Raw genomic sequence first — 12,500 nt, 5'->3', positions numbered from 1 at the left:
TTGGTACATGTATACTGCGGAAAAATTCGCTAAATGAAAACCGCCGTTATATCTAATAAAGTTTTCAATATTATTTTGAAATGTTAAAATGAAGACACACATTTCATTATAAAAAATTAAGAAATGATAAAAAGTTACAAATGATACACTTGGATAGCATTACTGTGCTCACAAAAAGTAATTGTGATAAAGTAACTTAAATGTATAATGTTAGCTTGTGATTGTTGTATGCATTAATATTCCGCAGATTAAGGGAAACCGGTATGGTGAAGCAGCATTCAGTTTTTATGCACCAATGGCCTGGAACAAACTTCCCCTACATATAAGAACAGCAACGTCTGTTGATAGTTTTAAGAAGCAGCTCAAAACACATCTTTATGCTGCTGCTTTTAATTAATTTGCATTGCACATTTTCAATAATGTGAGGTCTGACTCTAGCATTTTTATTTTTATTTCATTTTTATCTTCTGCTCTTTGGTTTATTGTCTGTGATGAATGTGTTTTGTTTTATATTTTCTTTATTTTGTGCATGTAAAGCACTCTGAGCTGCATTCTATGTATGAAGGGCGCTATACAAATAAAGATTATTATTATTATTATTATTATTATTATTATTATTATTATTATTATTATTATTATTATTATTATTATTATTATTATTATTATTATTATTATTATTATTATTATTATTATTATTATATCATTGTGTGTGTTGTTGTGTGCTGTAGATCCCCAGATACATCATCACCCTTCATGAGCTGCTGGCACACACGCCTCATGAGCACGTGGAGAGAAAGAGTCTGGAGTTCGCCAAGTCCAAACTGGAGGAGCTGTCAAAGTAAGAGTTTACACAATACAGTAATGGTGTATCTAAAAAAATCTATGTATCTTTTTTAAGTTATTTCATTCAAGAAGTGAAACTTTCATATATTCTAGATTTCATTACAGATAGTGAAAAATGTAAGGCCTTTTTATTTTTATATTTTTATATATATATATATATATATATATATATATATATTTTTTTTTTCATTCATTCATTCATTCATTGATTTGCCAAATGTTGATGCTTAAGGCTACAGCTCATTAAAATGCATCTCAGAATATTAGAATATTTAGAGGAATTGGATTTTGGATTTCCATGAGCTGTAATCCATAATTAACAAAGTTAAAACCAAAGAGAGCCTTGAAATATTTTACTTTATGTGTAAAAAAATTAACTTCTCCATTATATTTAAATTTTTTAAGATACACCTGTACTAACGCACAGATACGTAGTGATGGATGGATAGACAGATAGACAGACAGACAGACAGACAGACAGACAGACAGACAGACAGACAGACAGACAGACAGACAGACAGACAGACAGACAGACAGACAGACAGACAGATAGATAACGTTTTGTAACGCTTGTTTGTGTATCCAGGATAATGCACGATGAGGTGAGTGACACGGAGAACATCAGGAAGAACTTGGCCATAGAGCGGATGATCGTAGAAGGTTGTGACATCCTGCTAGACACCAGCCAGACCTTCGTCAGACAAGGTGAGGTTTATACTACAGTAGCACCATACACATCTCTAACAAATCATTATTAATCCCATCACTATCTGTGTTTCCATTTACTTGAAAAAAAATGGTGATAAAATTGGTATTTTGAATTCATTTTCACACTAAATCTCTCAACATTCAGGCAAAAGTTTGGGAACAAAAGTTTTTTTTTCATTTTATAAAAAAAAAAAAAAAAATATGTACAGACTTGGCATGTTTTTAAGAAGAAAATCTATTATAAATCAGACAATGAACAACATATGAACAAATCCTTCTGTGATAACCTTCAGAATAGTGCTGAGAATGATTATGGAAAGTTACGTTGATGTAAGAGCTTTAGAAGTTCAGAGGGAGTAAAACAAAGTAGAATATTTGCCTTTGAGATGAGGCTAAGTAAGAGTGTAAAGCATCAGAGAATGCAAATAGTCAAGTAAAGTCATCGTAAAACATTAAATTCACATAACATCCTGTGGATAAATGAAGGTTAAAGCAAATCAAATGAAAAAGTGTAAACATAAGAAAAGCGCCAAACAGGTAAATAAATAAATATCTAAACTAAACTGTGCTTGTAGGTTCCCTGATCCAGCTGCCGTCCTCCAGTGAGCGTGGGATGCTCAGTAAGGTTCGTCTGGGTTCTCTGTCTCTCAGGAAGGAGGGAGAGAGACAGTGCTTCCTCTTCACCAAACACTTCCTCATCTGCACCAGGACGTCCGGCGGCAAACTGCACCTGCTCAAGGTAGGACACACCTGTTCATAGACTTATTACAACTGTCCTTAACTTGAAAAAAGTATTTATAATAGTAATATTGATAGAATTTATATAGCGCTGGAGGTCACTCAAAGACACTTTACATCATACATATAGAAAAAGAACACAAAATACAGAAAAATAGTCAGGTATGAAGCGCCTCACAATTCAGTTCAATAAGTAAGTAAGTAAGTAAGCTTTATTTATATAGCGCCCTTCACAGACCAGGGTCACAAGGCGCTTCACAATACACATTTTTTTATATATACACTCAAACACCGATGGCAGTAGCTGCCAAGCAAGGCGCTGTCTGAACCATCGGGAGCAATTTGGGGTTCAGTGTCTTGCCCAGGGACACTTCGACATGTGGGTAGGCGGGGAATGGAACCTCCGACCCTGCACTCCAGAGGCAGACTCCCTACCCACTTCGCCACTGCCGCCCCTAATAAGGTTACGATTCGATTCAATATCGAATTATGTTTCAAACCGACTTTTTTTTGCCCTCACAGGAGTGGGGCTTCAATGTTTTCTGAATCATTGATTGATAAAAAATATATTGCAATTCATTGATGAATCGATATTTTCCCCCCAGCCCTACAAGTAACGTCTTTGTTCCTTTCTCCAACAGCAAGGAGGAACGTTGTCTCTGATAGAATGCACTCTGATAGAAGAGCTAGACACCAGTGATGAAGACTGTGAGTATATTTCACCTCCTGACTTCTCTTGTTTCCCTAACTAGACACACATTTTTTTGTGTCCCGTGTCTTGAATTTGTCTGCTGTGTGTGTTTGTGGCAGTTTGTGAACCCCCCACTCCCCCACACACACACACACACACACACACACACACACACACACACACACACACACACACACACACACAGTGGGGTCAACAATAACCTGAAGATTAAAATGAGTTGATTGACGTGTGTGTGTGTGTGTGTGTGTCTTTACCGTACAGATAACGCTGCCGGTCAGGGTTTCAACCATCTTGAGTTTAAGATGTTGGTGGAGCCCCCGGACAGTCCCGCCTTCTCTGTCGTCCTATTGGCTCCTTCCAGACAGGAGAAGGCTGCATGGACCAGTGACATCAGCCAGGTGAGAACCACTGTTTGAAACTGTGTAGCCAAATGTACAGCTCTGGAATTAAGAGAAAATTAAGAGACCAGTCTGGATTTTTCTTAAATCTTCATCTATACATTACGCATGGCAAGTCGTGAGCTATTGCTTAAAGGCCTACTTCACCGGTGGGAATATGAAGGTGTATTGAACTCTGAGATCCTATTTAGTATAAATGTGCAAAAAAAATTGAAATTGGTTCATCCTAGCCTGAGAAAAGGCAGAAAGAGTGTTTTATGGTCTCACTGTCTAACCCTACATTTATCTTACTGTGACACAGTGCTTTTTCTCAGGCTAGGATGAACCAATTTAAAAAAAAAATTGCACATTTATACTACATAGGTTCTCAAAATTCAATACACCTTCATATTCCCACCGGTGAAGTAGGCCTTTAAATATATTGATGGATAAATAGGTATGATATAAAGTGATGATATGGGATCTGTTTCTCTGTTTCAGTGCATAGATAACATCCGCTGTAACGGCCTCATGACCAGCGTGTTTGAGGAGAACTCCAAAGTTTCTGTTCCGCACATGATCAAGTAAGAAAAGCCATTTTTATATACAGTGGGCGTCCTGGGGGAAATGCACCTTTTGGAAGACCAAGAAGAAGAAGTACTATAGAATAAATAACTAAATACATCTTCACCTCATCACTTGATATTGTGGGAAAGACTTGAGGCAGTGGTGGATGATGCCATCTTTAGTAACTAGCTTTCTGTCTTTGTAGGCCACCGTAGCTTCTGTACATTCTCACAAAGGGAGTACATTAAGCAACAGACCAAGTAGGTAAGACTCTAAGAAAAAAAAATAGTCTCCCACCTTTTGACTGATGTAATAGCGATTTTAAAGGTGAAGGGTGTCATATTGGAATATTTAGTGGCATCTAGTGGTGAAAGTTCTAGAATACAACACTCCCTTGCTAACCCTTCCCTTTCGAATAATTACCAAAGCTACTAGTGGCATCATCCACCACTGCCTCAAGTCTTTCCACAATATCAATTGATGAAGTGAAGATGCATTTAGTTATTTATTCTATAGTACTTCTTCTTCTTCATCTTGAAAATTGCCAATAAATAAATAAACTACACACTGCCCCTTTAACCTTTAAAACCGATTCTATGTCTTCTTCTTTTAGGTCTGACACGCGGCTGCATAAAGACGACGTAGATATATGTTTCAGTAAAACGTTGAACTCGTGTAAAGTCCCTCAGATCCGCTACGCCAGTGTGGAGCGGCTGCTAGAGAGACTCACAGACCTCAGGTTCCTATCTATAGATTTCCTCAACACGTTTCTACACACCTACCGGATATTTACCACCGCTGCCGTGGTGATTGACAAACTGGCGGATATCTACAAGAAGCCCTTTACTTCTATACCTGTCAGGTAGGCTACATACGACAATGCTACATATGTTTTTCTTTCATGTATCTTATATGTTGTTTTGTATTGTATCTTGTACAGCACTTTGGTCAATTCATGTTGTATTTAAATGCGCTGATGAAATAATATAATTTTTTTTTTTTAAAGATATTTTTGGGGCATTTTTATGCTTTATTGATAGTGTAGAGACAGAGTTGAAATGGGGCAGAGAGGGGAGTGACATGCAGAGAACGACCGCGGGCTGGAATCGAACCCGGGTCTGCTGCTGGCCGAGGCCCATGGGGGGGGACGCCCTACCAACTGAGCTAAGGGCGCCCCCCCCCCCTAAAGAAATAATTTTGACTTTGACTTTTACACATGATTATTATTTAAATTTTTTAAATACTATATTTATTTAATTGTTTTTTAAGAACACAAACACACAACTGAAAAAGTCAACATACAAACAAAAGACCAAATTAAAATAAACGACAAAATAAAATAAACAACTTACATCATAGACCCTCCCTCTCCCTCTCAAGCATCTACTGTCTACATTGCATTCACTCCATCTTTCCATCTTTCCATCTCTCCATCCACCCATTGCCTGCTGCCTCCCTCAACTGTCCCATGGCTTAAATAGTTCAAATAATTACGTTAAAAAAAGTCAATCGGATTATCCTATGAGTGGGTTGCAGCCATATCGAACCCCACACAGATATTGGATCATTTTTACATTGTCTGTGTGATCCACCCGTCTTCATCTAACCTCTCATGCATGGCTTCTTACTGTACATTCACTCCATTTTTACATATTTTCATTTCCATTTTTCCATCTTTCCATCTTTCCATCTCTCCATCTTTCCATCCATCCATCCATCCATCCATCCATCCATCCATCCATCCATCCATCCATCCATCCATCCATCCATCCATCCATCTCTCCACCCATCCATCTCTCCATCCATCCATCCATCCATCTCTCCATCCATCCATCCATCCATCCATCCATCCATCCATCCATCCATCCATCCATCCATCCATCCATCCATCCATCTCTCCATCTCTCCATCCATCTCTCCATGCTCCATCTCTCCATGCTCCATCTCTCCACCCATCCATCTCTCCACCCATCCATCTCTCCACCCATCCATCTCTCTATCTCTCCATCCATCCATCTCTCCATCTCTCCATCCATCCATCCATCCATCCATCCATCTCTCCATCCATCCATCCCCCCCTCCCCCCTCACTGTCCCAGAGTGGAGCAGCTGTCATGTGACCGTCTGTCCATCATGTCTCTCTGTCCCGACTACAGTCTGAAGATCACACAGCTGGCTCTGGACCAGACCAAGTAAAACCGTTAAATCCATAGTAGTTAGTTTATATAGTATTATATATAGTACTATTTGTTATAGTTTTAATTTAGTTTTAATTTATTTATGAATGCATATAACTACCTCAATGTGATGTTCTTGCTCTGAACAAGAACACGAGTAAACAGTCCAGCACTTTAAAGCCCAACTTTTAAAGCCCAGTTTCCATTAAAGCTGGGGTATGTGATTTCTGATTGGTCAAAGTTAACATGAGCTGTACACTTTGACCAATCAGAGCGAGGCTCCGATTCTCTGTTTTAATTGGCTGTTGGGACTGTCCATTCACTTTGGCACGACTTTGTTGGTGTAGAGCGTGTCAGGGAGGGACCATAGGGGAGGGACCAAAGAGAACAAGTGGAGGTATTTGGATTCGAATCTCTATCCCAACTGCCATTTTCTCCCCAAATCATACACCCCAGCTTTAAGTAGCACAGTTCGGTTTGGTATGGAGCGGTAACCCTATAGATCCTAAACTACAGCTGCACTCTTTCTCTCTGTCAGGTCTCTGGAGATCTTCTTTGCCACTAACCCCCAGGCCTCATGGGGCACCGACCCTCTAAACAACAAATCCCCTCGTTTATGCCGCAAGTTCTCCTCTCCTCCTCCTCTGTCTATCCCGTCCCGAACCGGCTCCCCTGTCCACTCCAGAAAGCTCTCTCTCAGCTCCCCAATCAGTGGAAAAGTTGGACCACTGGACCTGACAACCCCGAATTCATCCGCGCAGAATTCCCCTACATCCACTCATTTCCCTGCTATGCCATCCCCGCCTCCCACCCAGACCAGACCTCCATCGGGGTTTTCTTCACCCCCTCCGACGGCCACTCGCTCCCCGGGATTGCCTCACGTTCCTGGGGTAGGAGTCAGCTCGCCGCCCCCTCCCATCTCCATAATTAAAACCCCTGTGGACCTCAGCCGCGGCCCCAGCTCCCCAGAGTTGAGTCCGGCGCCGGGGGATGACGTCAGCTCGGACATGCCCAGACTGGATGCTTTCTGTGGGAAGCTGAGACGCAGCATACGGAGAGGTATGGAGCAGCTGGAATATAATGCACATTATTAACACTCTATCAGTTATATGTGAACATGTGCTGAAAGACCTACTTCACCGGTGGGAATATGAAGGTGTATTGAACTCTGAGATCCTATGTAGTATAAATGTGCAAATATTTTAGAAATTGGTTCATCCTAGCCTGAGAAAACTCTGTACTATCTAATAAAGCTTGAAAATGACAAAAAAAATGAATGATAAGTTATCTCAACAAAAGATAATTAATGGCTCAAATCGAGGCAGTTTTCTTTCAAACTTAAGATTTTCAGTTTTGGCCGCAAAACTGAAAAACCTAGTGCAGACATTTCCCCTTGAAAATTTGAATATTCCCAACATTTGAATTTTTTACAGCGTTCTTTTGGCTTTTCTTTCACTCCAGTTTTTAAACATTGGTCTCGTCTCATCTCCAAATAGGATTATACTTCTGATCTAATATTAATCCTTGGATCTGATAGTGTCCTGCCAACCCAGACAGACAGAAGTGGGTCAGCAGCTTTACCCAGGAGAGGAGCATGTTACCCTGGGGAGGAGCATGTTACCCTGGGGAGGAGCATGTTACCCAGGAGAGGAGCATGTTACCCTGGGGAGCGGCTGTGTGTTCGTGCCCTTACATCCACATCTGGAAACAGCTGACAGTCTGCTCACCAGAAACAACTACAGCAGCACAACACTAGCCCGGCGTTCTGAATCGCATACTTTCTACTATTTAGTACGGTGGAAAAAAGATTTAGGATGTCCCGATTCTTGTGGCCAGATTTAGGATGGTTAGAAGTACCCGGATGTCCTACTTCATCCGGGCAAGATTGTTAGTGTTGAAAACTGCATCCTATTTGGGCGACAATCTTGTGCGCACGTGAAGTGACGTCACATCGACGAAGCCTCCGTATGAAAACAAACGGGGATGCGACGGATATAAAAGCAAGAGGCAAGATCAAGGCGCAATGTTATGATGAAATAAAAGAGTAAAAGTATGTCCCAATAGTATGCCTACTGCATCCTAACTAGATTATTTTTATCGTCGGATGTAGTATGTACAATAGAAAAAAGATAGAGTATGCCATTCGGAACGCAGGGTACGTCTAGTAGGTCAGAACTAAACTCTGAATACAAAGTGGAGAGAAAGTCGAAAAATACAGCTCTGGAAAAAATGAAGAGACCACTCCAAATGTTCAGTGTCTCTCGTTTGACTATTTATAGGCATATGTTTGAGTAGAATGAAAATTTTGGTTTTATGATATAAACTCCTGACAACATTTTCTACCAAATTCCAATAAATTTTTTTTGTCATTAAGAGTATTTCCATTAAGTAATGAGCGATAACTGCCTCCACAATAAGTCCACTACATGTGTGTATTTGATCTGTCTTTCTCTCTCTCTCTCTCTCTGTCTCTCTCTCTCTCTCTCTCTCTGTCTCTGTCTCTGTCTCTCTCTCTGTCTCCCTCTCTCTCTCTCTCTCTCTCTCTCTCTCTCTCTCTCTCTCTCTCTCTCTCTCTCTCTCTCTCTCTCTCTCTCTGTCTATCTCTCTTTCTCTGTCTCTCTCTCTCTCTGTCTGTCTCCCTCTCCCTCTCTCTCTCTGTCTATCTCTCTTTCTCTGTCTCTCTCTCTCTCTCTCTCTGTCTCTCTCTCTCTCTTTCTGTCTGTCCCTCTTTCTCTCTCTCTCTGTCTCTCTCTGTCTCTGTCTTTCTCTCCCTCTCTCTCTCTCTCTCTCTCTCTCTCTCTCTCTCTCTCAAATTCAAAAAGGCCTTTATTGGCATGAAAGTAAAAAAAGAAAAAAGCAATATTAGCAAAGCATCAAATAAATCAAAATATTCAAACAATACACAATATGAACGATATATACATCTGTATGAATATTAAATTGTGTGTGTGTGTGTGTGTGTGTGTGTGTGTGTGTGTGTGTGTGTGTGTGTGTGTGTGTGTGTGTGTGTGTGTGTGTGTGTGTGTGTGTGTGTGTGTGTGTGTGTGTGTGTGTGTGTGTGTGTGTGTGTGTGTGTGCCTCAATCATTCACTGTCCCTCAGGTTGTGGCATGTAAATACATACTGGGCAGCAAGATGTGCCCGCTCTCCTTCTCCGAGGAGTATTTTTAATTTGGAGAGGTTGTTCAGCTCTTTGAAATCTGGTACTAAAGAGCTGAACCTGTTCAAATACAATTTTCTTGTGTCATTTAATTTTGTACATTGTAGGAGAAAGTGCATCTCTGTCTCAACCTCACCTGTCGAACAGTGACCACATTTTCTGTTTTCTTTTGGTTGCCATGATTTTTTGTGTCTTCCTGTTCCAATGCCAGTTTGTGGTCACTGAGCCTGTACTTGGTTAGGATCTGTCTCTGCTTTCTATCTCTGACAGTAGAGAGATATTCTACTAATTCATAATTTAACTGTCTCTCTCTCTGTCTCTGTCTCTGTCTCTCTCTCTCCCTCTCTCTCTCTCTCTCTCTCCCTCCCTCTCTCTCTCCCTCTCTCTCCCTCTCTCTCTCTCTCTCTCAGCCGTTCTAGAAACAGTCTCTCTAGATAAGTTCATCCCTGAGGCTCCAGCGAGCAGTGAGTCTGGAGACATGTCTCCTAGATCCCCTTCTACACCAAGACATCTACGATACAGACAGTCAGGAGGTTAGTACACACACACACACACACACACACACACACACACACACACACACACACACACACATACACACCAAGACATCTCCGATACAGACAGTCAGGGGGTTAGTACACACACACACACACACACACACACACACACACACACCAAGACATCTACGATACAGACAGTCAGGAGGTTAGTACACACACACACACACACACACACACACACCAAGACATCTACGATACAGACACACACACACACACACACACACATACACACACACACACACACACACACACACACACACACACACACACACACCAAGACATCTACGATACAGACAGTCAGGAGGTTAGTACACACACACATACACACACTCACTCACTCACTCACTCACTCACTCACTCACTCACTCACTCACTCACTCACTCACTCACTCACTCACTCACTCACTCACTCACTCACTCACTCACTCACTCACACACACTCACTCACTCATAGATGGCTTTTGTTCTGGTCTCTCTTTATTATAATCCCTGCGTTCCAATCCCCATACTTCCCTACTATTTAGTATGCCAGAAAAAGAAAAAATGTAGGATGTCCCAATACATGCACGTCAATTGTAGTATGCTGAAAATACATAAATGCCCCCACTAACTCCAATTGCATTTTGGAGTATTCGTCTTTATTCTTGACATTTCTTGACATAATGAAAAAAAATCTTCCTTATCTAATTTTTTTTCTCTCTCCTGTGGCCCTAAAACTCTTCTGTACTTTAGTATGTAGTGTAGTAAAAAGAAAGAGTATGTGATTTGGAACGTAGGGACAATATTATATTATTATTATTATATTTCCTGTTTTGTCGCAGTGACATCCGGGGAGAATTCTCGCTGCACGATGTCACCGGCTTCAGCGTTTGCCATCGCCACGGCAGCAGCTGGACACGGAACATCACAAGGTGAGAGCAACTCTAAAAAACTACTGTTCATGAATGCATCGTGTTGCTCTAATAAACTACTGTTCATGAATGCATCGTGTTGCTCTAATAAACTAGTGTTCATGAATGCATCGTGTTGCTCTAATAAACTAGTGTTCATGAATGCATCGTGTTGCTCTAATAAACTAGTGTTCATGAATGCATCGTGTTGCTCTAATAAACTACTGTTCATGAATGCACCGTGTTGCTCTAATAAACTACTGTTCATGAATGCATCGTGTTGCTCTAAAAAACTAGTGTTCATGAATGCATCGTGGTGCTCTAAAAAGACTACTGTTCCTTTTCTTTTCAACAAAGGCGAGGTTGTAGGTCTGTCTCTTCTTTGTTGTTTGCTTGTTACAAATTAATAAAGATTTGATTTGATTTTCTTTTAATGAATGCATCGAGTTGCTCTAAAAAACTACTGTTCCTGAATGCATCGTGTTTAAGGCTTCGGGTGTGTGCCGTCAAGTTAAAATAATCTGATAAAAAAAAAAAAAAATCTTGTTGGAATTTGAGAGTTTGGAAGTTTAGCTTTTCTTTTGCCATTTTCTTAAAGGTGCTGTAAGCGGAATGGTTATTTTAGCTAACTTCCTGTCAGTTACTGCAGTTAGCAGTCCCCTCGCTCGTCCCTACGTCACCACATTAATGCATTGCGGTCTTCAAGCAGCGAGTTATCTAGCATCATCTCAGATCTATAAATGTGATAAAACATGATAAAAACCATCAAAACAGACATTGGGAAGGATTTTTACCTGCTCCGCCATTGTAGGCGCATAAACATTCACCCATCTGTTGCTCTGGCGTGCACCGGCAGTGAGACCATGGAGTGTATATAGTATATATGAGTGAGACGAGTGTCGGTTTGTAGCGTTCTCTCTTCTGATTGGATAAACATTTCGGGATACTACAATAAGTTTATTTGCCGATTACATGCAAAGCAGCTGACTGAGAGATTGGCTTTATGAAACGCGCACATTATGAAAGTGATCACTGTATGAATAAAGAGCGATTTAACACTTATATTAACATAAATAAACCGCTTACTTCACCTTTAAGCTCTTTTCCACCGCAACAGATGTCGTCCAAATGATTCTGTGTATTCAGTATTTTCTAAGATAATATAAAAAGTTCAAACAGCGCCTCATTGAGACAACCTCTTTATTTGCTTGTAATATGAACCAGAATGATGCATTTAACATTGAAATATATAAAGAATTTTCTTAAAGAATTTGACACCTTGTTAAACTTTCTTTTTTTTCTCTCTCTTCTAGTTTACAGTAGTTCTGATAAAATCTGTGATAAAGAATTCATCATCCGGAGAGCGGCCACCAACAGAGTTCTCAACGTGCTCAGACATTGGGTCTCTAAGCATTCACAGGTCAGTTCATAACCTACACAACTTAAAGCTGGGGTATATGATTTCTGATTGGTCAAAGTTAACATGAGCGGTACACTTTGACCAATCAGAGCGAGGCTCCGATTCTCCGTTCTTATTGGCTGTTGGGACTGTCCATTCACTTTGGCACGACTTTGTTGGTGTAGTAGAGCGTGTCAGGGAGGGACCATAGGGGAGGGACCAAAGAGAACAAGTGGAGCGGTTGAGGTATTTGGATTCGAATCTCTATCCCAACTGCCATTTTCTCCCCAAATCCTCCACCCCAGCTTTAACTCGGTGAACCTTTTATAACTTACAGCATCAAATTTTAATTAATACCGTCATATCCTTTA

At 40.6% G+C, this 12,500-nt stretch overlaps 3 protein-coding genes across 4 annotated transcripts in view; all 3 read left to right on the top strand.

Moving 5' to 3' along the window:
- marveld2a (MARVEL domain containing 2a) overlaps positions 1–12,436 on the top strand; it is a 107,411-nt gene extending 94,975 nt beyond the window's left edge. Inside the window, exon 12 of one of the 2 annotated variants that reach the window (XR_013845338.1) lies at positions 12,328–12,436. The gene's annotated coding sequence lies outside the window, so the exon portion shown is untranslated. The remainder of the gene's footprint in view (positions 1–12,327) is intronic. The other variant, XR_013845339.1, reaches the window with a different exon arrangement.
- The window catches only part of oclna (occludin a), a 254,069-nt gene that overhangs the window by 74,821 nt on the left and 166,748 nt on the right, over positions 1–12,500 (top strand). The gene's annotated exons all lie outside the window — the stretch shown is intronic.
- Positions 1–12,500, top strand: part of rasgrf2a (Ras protein-specific guanine nucleotide-releasing factor 2a) — a gene marked incomplete at both ends in the record, with an annotated part of 52,099 nt that overhangs the window by 29,906 nt on the left and 9,693 nt on the right. Inside the window, 11 exons of the mRNA XM_080046926.1 lie at positions 729–838; positions 1,430–1,548; positions 2,127–2,290; positions 2,931–2,997; positions 3,263–3,399; positions 3,880–3,962; positions 4,559–4,807; positions 6,660–7,180; positions 9,691–9,813; positions 10,662–10,751; positions 12,044–12,150. Of these exons, the coding sequence (XP_079903052.1) occupies positions 729–838; positions 1,430–1,548; positions 2,127–2,290; positions 2,931–2,997; positions 3,263–3,399; positions 3,880–3,962; positions 4,559–4,807; positions 6,660–7,180; positions 9,691–9,813; positions 10,662–10,751; positions 12,044–12,150 (1,770 nt within the window). The remainder of the gene's footprint in view (positions 1–728; positions 839–1,429; positions 1,549–2,126; positions 2,291–2,930; positions 2,998–3,262; positions 3,400–3,879; positions 3,963–4,558; positions 4,808–6,659; positions 7,181–9,690; positions 9,814–10,661; positions 10,752–12,043; positions 12,151–12,500) is intronic.

Source organism: Ammodytes marinus (assembly GCF_949987685.1).
Source record: "Ammodytes marinus genome assembly, chromosome: 18".
NCBI classification, from domain to species: domain Eukaryota; kingdom Metazoa; phylum Chordata; class Actinopteri; order Uranoscopiformes; family Ammodytidae; genus Ammodytes; species Ammodytes marinus.
Note: the sequence above shows the minus strand (reverse complement) of the source record. Positions and strands in the feature narration are given on the sequence as shown.